Below are 17,551 nucleotides of genomic sequence, written 5' to 3'. Positions count from 1 at the left end.
ACAGATGACAAAAGAAAATGACACCATCAACAGCGTAAAAAGGCAACCAACAGAATGAAAGGAAATATTTGCAAATCGCGTATCTGCTAAGGGATTGATATCCAGAATATACTGAAAAATTCCCGTAACTCAACAACAAAGCAAACCAAATCAAAAATGGGCAAAGAACTTGAACAGACATTTCCTCATAGAAGACATGTAGGTGGCCAATGAGCACATGGAAAGATGCTCAGCATCACTCATCATCAGGGAAAGGGGACTCAAAACCACAATAAGATGCCACCTCACATCCACCAGGATGGCAACTATCAGAACAGAAAACAACAAGTGTTGGCAAAAACGTGGAGAAACTAAACCTCTTGTGCTTTGCTGGTGGATATGTTGCCACAGACAACAATACGGCCGTTGTTTAAAAACTAAACAGGTTACCGTATGATCCAGCAATTCCACTTCTGAAAGTGCAAGCAGACATCTGAACAGGTATTTGTACTCCTGTAGTTCATAGCAGCATGACTCACAATCACCAAAGGGTGACAAGAACCCAAGTGTCCACCGACAGATGAGTGGATGAACAAAATGTGGTCCATACGTACAATAGGATAATACTCAGCCTGAAAAAGGTGTGAAAGCTAATAGACCCTCAACATGGGTGAATCTTGAGGACATCACGTTAAATGAAATAGACCAGACACAGAAGAACAAATACTGGATGATTCTACTTGTATGAGTTCTGTGGAACAGTCAAATCCATAGAGACAGAAAGCAGAACCACAGTCACCAGCAGCTGGGGAGGGAGGAATGGGGAGTTATTGTTTTATGGGTATGGTCGGTTTGCGATGAATAGAAAGTTCTGGAGACGGATGGTGGTACTGGTTGCACAAGAAAGTGAATGTACTCAGTGCCACAGAACCATACGCTTCAACACAGTTAAAATGGCAAATTATATGGTAGGTACATTTTACCACAATGAAAAAAATAAAAATCTAAGAATCAGCGAATCAGCAAGAAGGAAGAGAGGAGTTTTAGGAGAGGAAAGAGCACATGCAAAGGCTGAGAAGCTGAAGGAGTTTGGCAAGTTTGAGGGAGCATGCAGAGGCCAGGGTGACAAGACAGCAGGGACAGCGGGGGCGGGGGGCGGGAATGTGATGAGGCCAGTCGACGAGGCAGGAGCCGACCACAGCGCTGACACCAGGGAGCCACATGCGAGCTCTGAGCGCCACGTTCCCCGCCCCCCGTAAGACAGGGACTTTGCCGCCTACTTGCAGGGTGTCTGGGCTGACGGTATGTAGCAGGGGCACAATACAGGGGTGACTAAATCGGAAATGTGAGTGGCCGTCCACCCAGTGCCCTGGACTGAAATAGGGGTGGGGTGGGACAGGCCATGGCCCGGCATCAAGGTCACCGGCCCCAGCTGGGGCCCAAGCGCCTGTGAGGCAGGCGTCAGCGTCACCCAGACAAGATGTGGCCAGGGGCTCCCCCAGGGCACAGAGCAGCCCAGCGGCAGGGCCAGGCAGACGGGGGTCAGTCTAGCCCCCTCTTCTCCAAGAGCCATCTGTCAGGGCCCGGAGCCAAGCTGACCTGTGCTTTGGTTTGCTCATCTGTGAAATGGGAGCAGGGGAGCACTGAGATGATGAGGTGCAAGAAGGTGACGTAATTAATAGGAGCTCTGAAGATCCCCCAGACCTGCCAGCAAGACTCGCCCTCTCCCCTCACCAGGCGTCCCCGGGGGACCCCGTGGGGTGTGCTCACCTCAAACTCGCCCTTGGTGAACTTGGCATCAGGCACACTCACGAGCTCCTCCTCGCCCACCTCGGGGAAGCCCTGGGGGAGGACAGCTGCTGGGACAGGGAGCACGTCCATCCAGGTCGCGCCCTCCCCCACGTGAGGAACCCCTTGCCGGGGGTCTGCCAGCCCCCAGGCCCTCTGCCCAGGACTGATGGGAGAGGCTCCACACCATGCACCATCCCTGTCCCCCACACGCTCCTGCCCCTGCCACAGCCAGGGTCCCCGGGGCCGAGCACCACCCTGCCCTGTCCACACAGGACGGGCCACACAAACCTGGATGTGCCAGAAGGCGAGCACGGCCACCACCATGGCGGTCGTGGTCCGGCCCTGGCCACTGAGGCAGCTGAACACGAAGCCAGTGCCCGGGTCCTTGGCGAGGGCAGCCCGCAGAGCCTCGAGCAGTCGGTCAAAATCCTGGGTGGGGAGACCAGGGTCTGAGTCAGGCAGCCGGTGCTCCAGGCTGCAGACTCCCGACACGGCCCACCCCTCCAAATGGCAACCCCAAAGCAGCGGTCCTGGGGCAGCCAGGCACAAGATGACATGCTTGTAAACGGCCATGCCCCTGCTACCTTCCCCCCTCCCCCAGGTGCGCGAGCGCATACACACACACACACACACGCACGCACGCACACACGCACCCTCCGCCAGGCAGCGTACGAAACATGCGTATGCCACTCCCACGTGCTGTGTCCCCCGGGGCTGCGCAGGGACCCCTGGCCTGGCTGCTTGCCTGAGAGGGACCCAACCCAGGTCCCAGCCTGAGGGCAGGGGTCCGACCTGAGCAGATCACTGCAGCACGCGCCCACCAGGGGGCGACAAACAACAGGCAACCAGACCCGCAGAGGCAGGAACCACAAGCCCCGTCTCTGCCTCTCACAGGCTGCACTTGAGAGGTCCCCACATGCCCCGGGCCCAGAACCACACCCCGCACAGACACATCACCCAGACAACCGATGTATCACACAGGCACACGGCGACCCGCACGCAGTGAGTGCTGGGCACACACACCACGGACGTGTCCGTGGACCTTAAGACACACAAACTACATAGACTCTTGCAAAGACACAAAGCTACAGAGAACACACAAACAACCTTGGTCACACACAAGCACCCCACAAGCCCCCATACACATTCCACACCACACAGTTCCCCAGACACGCCTGCCACATATCCCCTGGTAAAGACAAGATGCACATCACAGATTCCAGACCAACACACCCACCACACACTTGCACACACTCCACAGTGATACCCACACACTCTCCAAACACGTCTCCCTCACAGACGCACATTCACGAACACCATGGATGTGCTCCCACACACACACCAACGACACATAATAAACACACAGGTGCTGAGCGAATAAACCACTTGGTCATATGTGAAGGCTCGTGGAACACGCTCCCAGTCCCTTGGGGGAGCTGCGTCCCGAGCCAAGGCCCAGGCCAGAGCGGGGTGGGAGAGGGCCCCCTCTGGCTCCCCAGAGGCCAGGCCTGCACAGCCCCCTCACCTGCTCACAGGGAGCGCAGAAGTCTGGCAGGGGGATGCGGTGGTAAGTGAGGCCGGGGTAGGCCCCACGGTGCTGGGTGAAGACCTCCTGCGTCGTGAGGCATGTCTGGAACTTGCGGGTCGGTGCACCCCCCGTGCCTGGGAGAGGCATACTCAGGTGGGCCTTCAGCTGGGACTCCAGGTTCTAGAGGAGGGTGGGACAGAGGGCTCAGGCCACTGAGGCATTCTCCAGGCCAGCCCCGGAAGGCCAGAGCCTGCCATGGCCAGGACCAGTCCTGGCTTTCAGGGGCATCCCTGCCCCTTTCTGAGCCTCAGGGATCAAAGCCAGACCCAGAGCCAGGGAGATGGCCACTGTGGGAGTCCTGAATCGGCCACTCTTGGGGCCTCAGTTTCTCCATCTTACAAGAGGAGCATGGGACCTTCCAAAGACCCTCCCAGGCCAATTTTCCAGAAGGCCTCCAAGGTAGGGATGTGCGGAAGGCAGGAGGGCCTCACCTCAAGCTGGTCGGAGGCCATGGGGGGCCCAGGCCACCGCAGGCTGTGGGTATGCCCGTCACACTCCAGCACGGCCTCCTCCCTCAGGTTGACCCACACGACATGCCGTAGCTTCCTCTTGGCATCAGTCAGGTAGGCCAGGATGCTCCCCAGGGCCTGCGGGGAGACAGGAGGGCCATCAGTGAAAGGGCTCAACCATTACCCCACTCAGCCCACGAGGGGACGTAGGGCCCCTGAGGTGGTCACCTTGGCGCTGGGCTGGGCTGTGCCATAGATGGGCATGCGGGGCACCCGTCGAAAGTTGGCCACATCCATCTCTCTGACAGTGCTGAGTGCGTCTGGAGAGATGAGGTCATCCGCCCCCTGCGGGGAGAGCAGCAAGCCTGGGACCCACAGCAGCTGACTGAGATTCAGAGCCCAGCCCAAGGTGGGGCAGGGCAGGGCAGGGACCAGCTCTCTACAGTTTACCAAGCATTTCTGCACACTTGGCACTTCATCACCACCCCAGCAAGGAGAAAGGCGCTAGTGCCCACCCTCCAGATGAGGAACCTGAGGCTCAACAGGGAGAGGCTGGTGGCAAAGACATCAGAACCAGGCCTCCTGCCTCCTCGCCTGCAGCACGTGGGTTTGAGAACGAGGAGAGGGAATGACAGCAGTGGCCAAAGCTGCAAACGCTTCTTGGGGCCGGAGATCAACCCCATGTCACTCACAGGAAGAGTGTGCTGCCCCAAAGGCCATCGCCCCTTTGTCTTCTGGGAAGGGCAGCAATGTTTAACCCAAGCCCTCAGGAATCAAGGGCCCACCAGCCCCGGGGCCAGCCCACACCCATTCCCACTTCCCCAGCCACCCGGCCACACTCACCAGAGAGCCCTTAGTGACGAGGTCCCCGGGGGCCACAGGCCCCGCTGAGCTCAGAGTCACAGGCAGGCGGTACAGCTCAGGATGGGCACAGAGCCAGCGGCTGAAACTGAGGGCAAAGGCCAGCGGGTACTGTAGCCCGAGGCAGAGAGAGATGGGAGTTCAGGGGCACGAGGCCATCCCAAACTCTCCCAGCTGGCCCTGTGGTGGGGGAGCCCCAAGAGACATCCATCATGGTCCAGGGCAGGGAGGGGGGCGGTGAGGAGACAGGACCAGGAGGTCCGAAGCAAGATCCTTCCAGGCCCCAATGCCCCAGCTAAGGGTACAGAGACTGGGGCCCAGGGCAGAGAGAGGTAGGCCCTCTCTCTGCCTGACCTGCTCTAGGACCACCACTCTATCGGGGTCTCTCCATGTCCCCCACACCCACCTTCCTCTGGAACCAACACACACGCCCCCACCCTCCTCCCCAGTTCCACAGCGGTCCTCGACAACCCCATGCCAGTCACCGTGGGAGACAGGGCTGGAGGGACCCCAGGAGGAGGGCTTGTGGGTCCACTCATCCTCCAGCCGCACCTGCTCGTGGAGATAGTAGTTAAACAGGATCAGGTAGAAGTATCGCTCCAGGCTCTGCAGCGCCCTCTGCCGGACACCGTGCTGGCTGCAGCTTCCCTGAGAGGAGGTGACCCAGAAGCGGGGTGGGTGGTGAAGACAGGGCTCGGGGCCATCCTGTCCCCATCCCCAGAAGGGCAGGAGGTAAGCCTGAGAAATCCCCAGAACACCATCTATCCCCTCCCTTTATAACTTCTGCCAGGCTGGAAATTCTTCCAAGCGTCTAACCGCTCTCCGATTTGCTGCGATTAATCTGTTGGTGAAGGGGAAGCAGTTGGTGACTACCCCAGATCCACTGCTATCAACCCAGGGACCGCCTCGCCCTCCGGGCCTGTGCCCACAGACAAGCTGGGACCCCCCCTCTTTGCACCAAGCCGTGCACGTGCAGGGCCGTGCACAGTCGTGTTGAGGAAAGAAGTACATAAACACCCTTCTCTAAGCCAGAGGCCCTCCCTTAAGAACTGTGACTCACCCCACAAGAAAACAAAAAGACTCTCATAACAGCGCTCCAAGGGGGCCATGATTTTTACCCTTACTTTACCGAGGTTCTGAGAAATGAACTGACTTGCTCAATCATGACGCTGATGGCAGAGAGAGCTGGATCCCCAAACAAATGTCCTAACCCCAGCCCAGCATGCTCTGGGGTCAAGGAGCTGTCAGAGAGAATCCCAAGCTCCCTCTCTCCACCTTCAGATCTCAGGGATCGCCTGCTGGGTCAGTACCACCTTCTGGAGGGCAAGTGAGATTCAGAGAGGCCCGAAAGAAAGGTCATACCCTTTGATTACATTGAACCCCATCTTTGGGAATCTAGGCCAGAGGTCAGCAAATGTCTATTTCTATAAAAGGCAGTAAATATTCTGGGGTCTCTGCTGTACCTGCCCAACTCGGCCACTGCAGCGTGAGAGAGCCGGACGTGCTGGACTGAATGGGCAAGACCATGTTCCAATAAAACTTATTCATGAAAACAAGGTGGCGGGTTGGATTTGGCACATGGGTCACAGTTTGCCAACCTCTAATCTAGACTAAGGGAAAAAATCCTAAATACACAACAGCTTCATTTTCATGAAGTTATCTTGATGCAAAAGGATTTACACTGATGAGGAACTGGAAGCAACTCAACTGTCCAACCAGAGGGGCGTGGTTAGTAAACCATGACAGGTGACATCCCAGGGACATCTGCTCCATGCAGACTCCCTTCTGAGGGCCTCATGGCTCTTATCCCAGCTGATCCTCACAACAATTCTATGGGTTGGTTATTATTCGTGGCTCCCTGTTTACAAGCAGGGAAACTGAGGCACGAAGCAGTGAAGCAGGTGGCCCACGTCCACACACCTGTAGGTGGCAGAGCCAGGCCTGGACCCCACATGGTCAGGCCAGAGGCCACGCTCTTAACCTAACAAGCCAACGATGGCTGAAGTCACACAGCCAGCAAGAACGGCGATGACGAAAGCAGGGATGGCATAGGGATGCTGAGGAGAAGGGCTAGAAGCAGGCCGCAAACGTGCCCTGGGGCGCCCGACACAAGATCGTCACAAACAAAGCACGTGGGAGGAAGGAAGCTGGCCCCAAATGCTCCCAGCAGCTGTGCTGACATGATGGGTGACTTTCTGCCTTCTCCAATTTCTCAATTTTCCATACTATACTATTGCTTTCAAAAGATGTTTTTTTAAAGTGTCGAAGAAGAAAGTCTCTGCAGGCCTTAGATGGCTTCCATGCACTGTGCACACTCTCAAGACAAGGCCTCTCCCCAGAGCTGAGGGACAGGGCTGCTGAGACAGCCCAGAGCCCATCACTCTTCCAGAAGCAGGAGGCTGGACCAAACCCCGGCCTACCCAAGGAAACAGCAAGGGACTGACTCACGGAGGGGAACCAGGAGCAGTCTGGGAAGTCTCTGGATCCAGAGGCCCCCGGCACCCTGGCCAGCAGCCCCTTCCTCCATCCTGTTTATTCTGAAGCAAGGGGACCTGGCCAGGGAAAGTAAACTTTCCCTCTTCCTTGTCCATCTTTCCTGCAGGCCCAGCTCCTCTAGCTTCCCTTCCTCTGAACGCCTCTCTTCTCTGGGAGAAGCAGCAACCAGGAAAAGTCAGTTGGAAAGAAGCCAGTCAAGAGGTTTAACAAAACGAGGTCGCAGGACTCGGGCAAAAGCAGACCCTCTCCAGGCCTCACCTGGGCTGGGCTCTCTGGCCGGGGGCCTTCCAGCTTCCTCTGGTGTTCCAAGATGACCTCCTTCAGGTCATGCAGCTCGGCACAGGCAGTGATGGCTCTGTCCACCTGGTGCCCACGACCAGGGCAGGGAAGGGAGAGGGAAAAGGGCCACAGGGCCGAGCAAAGATGGCGGAGGTGGAAGGGAAGAGAAAGGGAAAGAATGGTTTGTCAAAAAGGGGGCAGTGCAGGGGAGGAAGAGACCCCACCAGCAGAGGAGTGCACGGCCCTCCACGGCCCCTGCCCCCAGCCCCCTGGCTCACCTCATCCACCATCTTCCTCCCCTGAGGCACCATATGGAGAAAGCTCTGGATCAGCTGGAGCTGCTCCAGGGGCAGTGGCTTGGTCTGCAGGGGGACAGCCCTGACAAGGAAGGGGTCAATAGCATAAGCAGTACCCCCAAAGGCCTCTACCACCACCCCCCTGTTGACATTTCCATTCACATGGCCGCTGAGGGGCACTGGACTACAGTCTCCAAGTCTTCCTTCCCATTCAGGTTGGGGGAAGCAAGGGGTATTTTCCCCAGTGGGGAAACAGGCCCAGAAAGGTCAAGCGACTTTTTTCGCATTACTCAGCAAATCTGTGGCAACCCAGGAAATGAACCCCACATGCCCCACCTCCAGCTCTAGCCCTGGGCTCCTGACACGTCCCCAGCACTCTGGCAGCCCTGCCCCCTCCTCTCCTCATCCCTGCGGTGCCTTGGGACACTCACTCCGGCCTCGAGGCAGCCCCGCTGTGGTGAAACAAGATGAGGGTACCCAGGGTCATTCCCAGATTGGTCCTGCCCACGCCTGTCTGGCAGCTGAAGAGGAGAGCAGGGGGAGGCCCGTGGTCATCTCGGAGCTGCAGCAGGCTGGGGGTTTCCTGGGAAAGACCATGACCGTCAACAACAGCATGCCCTGGAAACCCTCAGCCGGGACCAAGTCGAGGGAGGGGGGTCATGACATCGGCCCATCTGCACCCCACAGTCTTTGGCAAGGGGGGCCTAGACAGGTGGCTCAGCCGCTTTTGCCAAACTTCAAAGCCCAATGTGCTCCATCTGCCCCGAGGAGGACTGCCCTGCCTCCTTCCCAGGCCCTGGGGGAGCCCAACCAGCTGGTCCTGGGAGTGAGACTGCTCAGAGGGGACTGGCCTGTATTTGACATCGCAGTGAGATGCAAATTAAATGAGGTGGCCTCCCGCAGGGGCTGGGAAAGAAACACCACCAGTCCTCAGGAAACACCAGCTCAAGAGGCTACGGATAAGAAATTTTTAGCCCCGGTAAACTTGGTGTCTAGAGAGGTCAGGTGATTTGTCCAAGATCACACAGCAAATTAGCAGCCGAGCCTGCCCAGAGTCCAGGCCTTCAGGTGGTCAGTGCTGGGCTCTGTCATTAGAGAATGTACAAATATACACCCCCCCAACACACACACACACACACTCCACCTCTTACACAACACAGAAGGAAACCTTCCTCTGAGGAAAGCCAGAGGCCATCCTTGCCCTGAGCATCACCGTGGAGACAGGGCCTAGACCCAGACCCGCTCTCCAGGCTCCTGTCCCTACTCTGTGCTCCCACCACCCACCGCCTCCTGCCCTGACTTACCCGGAGGACACTCACAAAGACATCAAACTGGGCTTCCAGGGGGGCCCCTTGCTCTGGCAGGGGCAGGCGGTGGTACCTGCCAGGTGAGGCGGAGAGACCCATCAGGCAGGCCACACAGCCCGGGCATCCCCCACCCCGCATTCCTGTGGGAAAGATGGGTGTGGGGAGCTCAGCCCAACCTGCAGACGGTGAAACTGAGACCACAGCTGGGGAGCAGGGCCAGAGAGCACCCCTGCCCAGCACAGTGGCATCCATGCGGCCCAAGTCATCTGCTGTCACCGGGTAGGACTGGCACTCGGTACCTGTAGGCGGGCCTCAGGAAGAGGGGCCGCTTGTACACCTCCTCGGTCACGTGCACATCGTCCTCGCCCCGGATGGCCACAGCGTGGGGCTCCCCCAGCAGGTCCTCGATGTTGTGGTAGACGTGGTACGTGTTCTCACTCAGCTGGGCAAAGTCATGGATCTGCATGGAGGAGTGGGGGCCGGAGGACCACGACTGACCTGCAGGCCCCTGCTGGCCTTCCTGGCCGAGCTCTAGAGCGAGGAGACCACAAAGAGGCCACGGACAGGCTGCTCTTCCTCCAGGGGGAACCATCTGGCCAGAGGTGCTCTGTGCCCTGGGAGTCCTGATGGGATGGAGGTGGCCAGCGGCCCGAGGGGGCCATCTATGCACAAGATGACATGGCCCACACTGGGGCCAGGGAGGAAGCGTCCTGCCCTGTGGGCAGCAGGGGTCAGCTAAGCCATCAGACTCAGGGACAGGGGGAAGCTCAGTCAGCTGGGTGCTAGAGGAGACGAGACCCCAAAGGGAGATGGGAGACAACCGGGCTGCTGCCCGTGGGAGTCTCTGGGGGCACCACGATGGCACCCTCCATGCACACACCTCCGTGCTGTGTCAACAGCCTCAGAAACCTTGACAGGGCTCCAGGTAGCGGAGGGGAACAGAGGCACCTCAGACAGACAGAGGCCCATCGAGAGAAGTGCCCCATCCGGGCCTCACAGCTCACAGAGGGCTGACCCCCGGTGTTGGGCCTCCTAGTCTAGTGCTGCTTTCACTCCACTAGGCCCCTGCTAAACAAGGATGCTGAGTGCAGAGGAGGTGCGCGTGGTGGGAAAGGGGCAGAAGCAAACGGAGCCGGGAACAGGAAGGTCTTCCCCTAGCTTCCCGTGAGCCGGCCTTGCATCCAGCTACTCGCCCAAGCAGGGCAGAAGAGTGGGTGAGAGCACTTTGCTCAGGTGAGAGCAGAGCTGGGCTGGGGGCTAGGGTCCCAACTCAGCCGCCCACGGCCCGCCAGGGAAGGGGGCCTCCACCTACGCCAGCGACCCTTGCCTCTTTCCGGATGGCCAGCTCTAAGCTCTCTGCCCGGATCCCAGGTCCCAGGCCCTGGAGGTTCTCATGAAGGTTCTGCTTATCCCGAGGCGTGTAGGGCACGAAGTCCTCCTCAGCACGCAGAAACAACACGGGCTCCTCCCGCACACAGAAGATGATGCACCCCTGCCAGGAGCCAAAGGAGGAAGAAACTGTCCCCACTGCCCAGCACGGAGACCCGACCTTCTGCCTTACCTCTGTGCCTTGCCACAGACCGGTCCCTGCCCTTTGAGTGCCTGTCACCCCCACCCTGTCCCTGCAACATGAATCTTACCCAGGAAGCAAAGCTCGGTCCAAATACCACCTGCTCCTGACTCTCCCTCTTCTCGGGGCCAACAGCCCTTTGTCTGAAGCTCATGGTGTTGCTTCCTGCTTCATCCTAACATGATCAGTGACTACATCTCCCTTCATGGACTACAGGTTCCTTACACGACGAACCATGTTCTAGTCATTTTCACATCTCCACTATTCCAAGCACGGAACGCCAGATAAATCAAGTGCTTGATAAACACTAGGGGATGAAATGAATGCCCGCCACCGCCATGCAATCATTCATTCACTGAGCACCTTACACACAGAGAGAGATGTGGGCAGACCCTTCCCTGTGGAACTTGCAGTCAGGCTGGGAAGAGAGGATCCGCCTAGAACTAACACCCCACCCCACTCTGGTTCACTCAGGGACTCTCCAGCTAAACCCCAGGTCAAACCAGATGCAGGCTGCAATCAGATGGGACCCTCAGCCTCTGTCCTGCAGACACTCAAAACCCCGCCTCAGCATCAGGCAGGAAAGAGGAGTCATTAAAAACAGGCATTTAGGGGCGCCTGGGTGGTTCAGATGATAAAGCATCTGCCTTCAGCTCAGGTCATGATCTCCAGGTCCTGGGATCAAGCCCCACATCGGGCTCCCTGCTCAGCGGGGAGTCTGCTTCTCCCACTCCTCGTTTGTGCTCTGTCTCTCTCGTTCTCTCAAATGAATAAATAAAATCTTTAAAAAAAAAAAAAAAAACAGGCTCTAATTTAGAGTTCAGATGCCTAGTTTGGGTCTTGGGACACCACTCCTAAGCTGTGTCACTCATCCTCTCTGGGCCTCAGTTTCCTCCTCTCTGCAATGGGAGGAACTGCCCTGCCTTCATAGGGCTGACACAAGGACCTGTGTCCACTGTGGTCATCATGCTGTGCCTCTCTTGCTATGACCTGGACCCTCTTGTCACCCTGTCCCCCTTCTCACTTCTCCAAGGTTCTCAAAGTGGGGTGTATAAGGGGCTTCTGACCTAGGGCCCCCATGTCCACATATGACAGGGAAATAAAAATTGACCCAGAATTTCCCAACCATGCTGACCACAATGATCACTGTGGCATTCAAGGCCTGCAGAGCCTGGTCTGGGTCCCCAGGCACCCTCCCCATCATGTGGCCAGGCCACTCCCAGGAAGAGCCCCTCTGCCAGATTTGGGGGGCTATGAGACCCTGCCCGGAAGCAGTCCTGCTTACCCTGTGTCCATCTTTCTGGAGTTTCTGGAGGACCCGCCTGAAACCAGAGAGGCTGGGCTGTCCCATGCCAAACACGGTGAGGCCACCCCGCACTTGCCGGAAGTTGGGGGCCCCACAGCTCCGCACAGTGCCCAGTACATCCATCTTCTCAGCAACATCCCGCACCAGGAAGTAGCGTCCCTGGCAGGGGAAGAGCCACAAGGGGTTACTCAGATGCTCGGGGACATCTTCTATCAGTGGAGCTCTGTCCCAGGCCCCAGAGGATGGGGAGCAAGAGATGGGGCAGGGGACATGGTCTTCAAGTTGTCTGCAGGCTTTTGGAAAAAACAAAATATGTGACCATCTGTGATCCCAAGAAGAGTGTCATTTAGCATGGGAAAGGGAAAAACAACTCCTCCTGATGGAGAATCCGAGAAGGCTTCATGGAGGAGGCAGCATTGGGGGCAGGTCTTGAGGAAAGAAAGTAGGGAGAGGCACTCCAGGGGCAGGAAACTGAGGCTGGCTCTAGGGTGGGGCCTGAAGCTCTCCAGGAAGAAGTCAAATGTCTCCCGCAGCCAGAGGAAGGGCTTGGAGCAGGGGCCCGAGTGAGGAGTCACAGCTGGGGCCCCAGGAATCAGCTAGAGGAAACCTGCACTAGCCCCCTCCTGAGGTCCTGAAGCTCTGAGGACGGACGGGGCTCTCCCTTCCCCGGCTGGGGTGATGGATGCAATGAGGGACAGAGTAAAAGGGTGAGGACAAGAGGCGCCAGGGGAGTTCATTCCTGGGCACAAAGGAGCTCGGACATCATCTGGCCATGCCCCTCCAACAGGACCCACACATTGCCTGACAGATTAGAAATGGAACCAGTTCTTCCAGACACCAGAAAATCCCAGCTACTCTTTCAACAAACACAGTTTCATCAGCATGATTATCCCTTCTCCGACTATTTACTGAGCACCTACACGGTGCCGGAGCACTGTTCAGGGCTGGGGGCTGCTGCAGTGAACAAGAAAAATGAAAGTCATCTGGGCGTGTGGACCTGGCTTTCTAGGGGATATGTGAGGGGGAAAAGCAGCTAAGCCAGAGAAGTTCTGGAGCGTAGAGAACAGGATAGAGATCCCCCAGCTGGGGCCCTGACTCTGTTCTCCCTGCTGCTCCAAGGGCGGGGTGTGGGCAGACTGAGGCCAGGCAGGGACCTGCCAGAAGAGCCGATCAGGGGGCTCCGCGGGGCAGGGGGCATGGCCCAGGAAACCAGGGGGTGACAGGAAGTGGGGGAGGAGCCCAGAGGGTGGGGTGAGGACATGACTCAGAGAAGGGGTCAGTGGGGAAAGCAGGAGGGAGGGACCCTGTGAAGAAGGAGGACCAGAGGTGGGTGGGGGAGGCCGAAGGGGGAAAGGGGCCGGGCTGCCCTCACCTGCACCAGGTAGTGCTCGGGGGTGGCGTCTGAGAGCCGGCCCAGCGTGTAATGGGCCTTGAGCAGCTCCTCATGGATCTGGAACTCCTCCTTACAGTTGTACCTGTCAGGGCAGAATGGAAACTTTCATGATCAAGGTAGCCTCCACCCTCACCAGACTCCATAACAGGACCACCCCACCGGCGCCCGTCTATGGCAGAGACAGCCTGCTGTCCCCAGTATCCACCCTCCCCTCCTTCCTCAGCAACAGAACCCTGGAATTGTGACTGGGCCATCTGGCTGAGGACTACATTTCCCAGGCTCCCTTGCAGCTAGGATGGTCACGTGATTAAGGTTTGGCCAATGGGATATGAGGAGAAGTGATAATGCGTACAACTTCTGGGCCATTCCCTTAAAGGGAAGGTGGGTGCCTTCTACTTTCTCTCCTTCTCCCTGGCTAGCATCCAGAAGTGATGGTGAGAAGCAGATGCTAATGATGGTGGGGAAACAAGAGAGGGGCCTGGCTGATCACAGAGTGGCCATTCCAGCTTGGTGCACCTCCCAGACTCTTGTGTAGAGAGAAGCTTCGGTCCTGCTTAAGGCCTCCTATTCGAGGGTTACCTGGGTCCCAGGGGACCCTTCCATCAGATTGTCTCTGAGAACAACACCATGGCACAGTGAGGGGGCTCAGGACAGAGGCTTTGGGGTTGGATGATCTGGGCATAAACCCAACTTCACCACACAGCAACTCTGGGGCTTTGGAGTGACTCACTCTCTCTGTGGTTCCCTTTCCAGCAATTCTCACCTCCTAGGGCTGCTGTGAGATTTCAAGGCACTGCTGAATGGAACTGTGGTCAGCCAAGGGCCTTGGGCACAGTGTTTATTAATATAATTATTTTTACTAGTCACAGTGCTACCTCCACACAGGGCCATTTCAAACAAAACCCACAGGTATAAAAACAGATTTCTGCAGATGCTAAACCAGGATGGGTCTGTCTGTCCGCTCAAGACATAAGAAGCTTCCGTGCTGATTATAACAGTGAATAAGACACTCGCACCCTGGTGTCTACTCCTCTTTACAAAAGAACTGCATCTAGGAAAGGCAGGGCAGTGGAATGAGTGAGGCAGGGGAGCCCGAAGCGAGAAGTTGAGAGACTTGGGGTCCCGCTCCCAGCTCAGTATCTATCTCACCACATGGTGGACAAATCCATCTACCCCTGGAAGCTTGGTATTTAGATCCAGTCTTCACATCTGATCTAAAACGTATTCAATCAGGAGTCAGCAAACCTTTTATATCAAGAACTGGACAGTAAATAATTTTGGCTTGAGAGCCATACAGTTTCTGTCACAACCACAACTCTGCGATTGAAGTGTTAAGCATCCACACAGAGCATACAAAGGAATAGGAGTGGCGGTGTTCCAATAAAACTTTATTTACAAAAGCAGATGCTAGGTGGGATTCGGTCCACAGGATACAGTTTGCCAAGCCCTGTGTTGGGTGATCTCTAAGGTCCCTTCCCCACAAACATGCTACAGCCCCAGGGTCCCTGCGCTCATACTCGCTCCAGGAGGCAGATCTTTACAGCAGGCTCATGACTGTTCTGAGCCACACCACTTGGTTAAGTACTCTGCACGTCATCACCATGTAATCTGATAAGAAAAAGAAGACCCAGGGGCGCCTGGGTGGCTCAGTCATTAAGCGTCTGTCTTGGGCTCCGGTCATGATCTCAGGGTCCTGGGATCGAGCCCCGCATCAGGCTCCCTGCTCAGCGGGAAGCCTGCTTCTCCCTCTCCCACCTCCCCGCTTGTGTTCCTTCTCTTGCTGTGTCTCTCTCTGTCAAATAAATAAATAAAATCTTAAAAAAAAAAAAAGAAAGAAAGAAAGAAAGAAAAACAAGACCGAGAGAGGGGAAAGAATTTGCCTGAGGTCACAGAGCAAAGCCCAGGACGTGTGTCTCCGACACTGCCCTCAAGGGCCAAACCTAGATGTGTCATCTCTGGTAGAGAGACAATATCAAGTCTCTTCTCTTCCCCTTATCACGAGCACAGTAATGGATTAGGATTCTAATTTTCCTGTCAGGCCCCAAAGCCAGCAGGCTGATTTATCATTCCCACCCCTCAGGTCTCCTGACACACAAAGTCCCATCTGCTAGGTCTCTGCCAAACTTCTATGTGTTGAATACAGTTCATTCTTAGCTCACTGTGTCCTACTTCCTGCGTGCTGGAGGGGCCCAGAGGCAGATTCGACGTGAGCTGAGGCTTCCCAATTCACCGGGAGACAGAGCCCATGCCTCTCTTGTCCTCCTGGCCTCTGGCTCCCAGCACCCACTCCTTCACTGACCCCACAGGGCAGACAGGGTTGCAGAGCCCCCTTCTGGACCCTCTTCTTCTGGACACATGTAGTGTATCCATGTGTCTCAAAATATGGTGCTTGAACCCACCCTCAGCCTCCTCCAGGAAAGTCCCTCAAGGACCTAATTAAGAGAGGTGACCAAGAGCTTCCAGCTTTTTCAGCCACAGCTCTTTTACGACCTGGTATTAACCTCAGTTTCAAACCATAATTACTAGTTGTGAAAAATAAAAAATCTAAATTTTAGGCACCTTAGTATATAAACTCTGTTTGAAAATGTTTGGCCAAAAATGATTTTCAAAAGGGTGTCCCCCCACCGGCCACTTCTCCTTCTCCATGCTTCCTGGCCCTATGGACATGAGCTAAGAGACCCACAACAGAGACCCACTCAGGCACTTGCTTGCTGTGTTACTCCAGACAAACTGCTTAACCTCTCTGGGCCTCAGGATCTTCATCTATGAAATTGTAGACTCAGTGCTTTATGCCACCACTCCTCCGGGAAGCTGCCCCAACCATGTCTTCCAGGGACACGGTCACACACACACACACACACACACACACACACACACACCGCCACTCACGTGATCACGACGGGGGCCACTTTGTTGGGGATGATGGACTTGGCCTTACTGTTGTGCAAGCCTGTGGTCTGGAAGGAGTGGACACTGAGTGAGTGCTGACTGTCCATCGTGCCGCCCCCCTGGAGGCCCTCGAAGGGGGCGCCCACCGAAACCGTCTGCTGGGCTGTGCTGGCCGTAGTACCCATAGTCCGCTGGCAGCCTCAGGACCCCAAACCTGCGGGATGAGAAGGCATGGGGTGTGCGGAAGGGGTGGGAAAATCCACAGCAGGAAGGGACCTAGCCCAGCTCCACCTCCACCCCCACCGCCCAGATGCCAAGTCTGAGGCCCAGAAAGCACCAGCTCAGCCTGCAGCAGGAGACAGAGGGCAGGTGTGCCGCCTCCCAGTGTTCCCTGAATGCCTACCCTGCGCCTGTCCCTTGGCTTCTGCTTTGGGGGGGGTTACGGACATGAAGAGACATAAAGACACATCCCCTGAACCCTTACGGTTACACTCCCCTGGCAAAAATATGACCGTTAGGAAGGGGTTAGCCCTCCACACCAGGTCAGGACCTCGGGCTCTAAGTGACTAGGTCAGGCCACATAGAGGCAGGGCCCCCCACACGAACAGAAGTGGGAAGACCTGGGGCAGGTGCAGAAGGAAGTCAAGCTTGGCTCTGAAGAATGTGGAGGCAGGGGCGCACCTGGGTTGCTCAGTTGGTTAAGCATCCGACTTGATTTCGGCGCAGGTCATGATCTCAGGGTCATGAGATCAAGCCCAGCATCAGGCTCCGTGCTCAGCAGGGAGTCTGAGATTCTCTCTCTTCTCCCTCTGCCTCTGCCCCTGTTCACTGCGTGCTCTCTCTCTCTCTCGCACACACACGTGCTAAAATAAATAAATAAATCTTTAAAAAGAGAGAGAGAGAATGTGGATGGAAACAGGATACAGGAGGTCACTCTAGCCATGAATATCACAAAATGAGGCTGGGGGCATCCAAGGGTTCAGTGAAAGCACCAGGCCCCTGAACTTGACATCACCCATCATCAATATCCCCATCAACAGCCAAAGATTCCACCCCCCACGAGGCAGGCTGGGTGCCCTGGTGGACTCAGCAATTCCCCTGGTGGGCTCTCTCCCAGAGAAATACTTAAGGATGTTCGCAAAAACCAGGCTTCTGGGATGTGTTGCTGCCGGAAGTGTTGTTTACAACTGCAAAACACGGGGAACCACCTCCAGCCAACAAGAGCGGCTCTGCTGAATAAAGTTGGGGCATCTCTAAGGTCAAAGGTTAAACAGCCATTGAAAAGATCATACTGATGGATCTGGAAAGACATGGAGGACACAGGGATAGAAGGAGCAGGTTGCAAGG

General features: G+C 56.4%; 1 protein-coding gene across 1 annotated transcript in view; it reads right to left on the bottom strand.

Moving 5' to 3' along the window:
- The window catches only part of PALD1 (phosphatase domain containing paladin 1), a 32,597-nt gene extending 15,691 nt beyond the window's left edge, over positions 1 to 16,906 (bottom strand). The window contains exons 1-17 of the mRNA XM_021699964.2: positions 16,886 to 16,906; positions 16,205 to 16,418; positions 13,295 to 13,397; positions 11,902 to 12,081; positions 10,374 to 10,538; positions 9,346 to 9,506; positions 9,044 to 9,119; positions 8,171 to 8,322; positions 7,722 to 7,821; positions 7,423 to 7,527; positions 5,221 to 5,316; positions 4,651 to 4,779; positions 4,036 to 4,152; positions 3,790 to 3,945; positions 3,296 to 3,478; positions 2,059 to 2,199; positions 1,750 to 1,821 (exon numbers count right to left, since the gene is read on the bottom strand). Coding sequence (XP_021555639.1) covers positions 1,750 to 1,821; positions 2,059 to 2,199; positions 3,296 to 3,478; positions 3,790 to 3,945; positions 4,036 to 4,152; positions 4,651 to 4,779; positions 5,221 to 5,316; positions 7,423 to 7,527; positions 7,722 to 7,821; positions 8,171 to 8,322; positions 9,044 to 9,119; positions 9,346 to 9,506; positions 10,374 to 10,538; positions 11,902 to 12,081; positions 13,295 to 13,397; positions 16,205 to 16,389 — 2,121 coding nt within the window. The 5' untranslated portion in view covers positions 16,390 to 16,418; positions 16,886 to 16,906. The remainder of the gene's footprint in view (positions 1 to 1,749; positions 1,822 to 2,058; positions 2,200 to 3,295; positions 3,479 to 3,789; positions 3,946 to 4,035; positions 4,153 to 4,650; positions 4,780 to 5,220; positions 5,317 to 7,422; positions 7,528 to 7,721; positions 7,822 to 8,170; positions 8,323 to 9,043; positions 9,120 to 9,345; positions 9,507 to 10,373; positions 10,539 to 11,901; positions 12,082 to 13,294; positions 13,398 to 16,204; positions 16,419 to 16,885) is intronic.
- Between the last annotated feature and the right edge of the window lie 645 nt (positions 16,907 to 17,551).

The sequence above is a fragment of the Neomonachus schauinslandi genome, chromosome 6 (genome assembly GCF_002201575.2).
Source record: "Neomonachus schauinslandi chromosome 6, ASM220157v2, whole genome shotgun sequence".
In the NCBI taxonomy this organism is placed as follows: domain Eukaryota; kingdom Metazoa; phylum Chordata; class Mammalia; order Carnivora; family Phocidae; genus Neomonachus; species Neomonachus schauinslandi.
The sequence above is the reverse complement of the archived record's forward strand: the minus strand, read 5'-3'. Positions and strand labels throughout refer to the sequence as shown.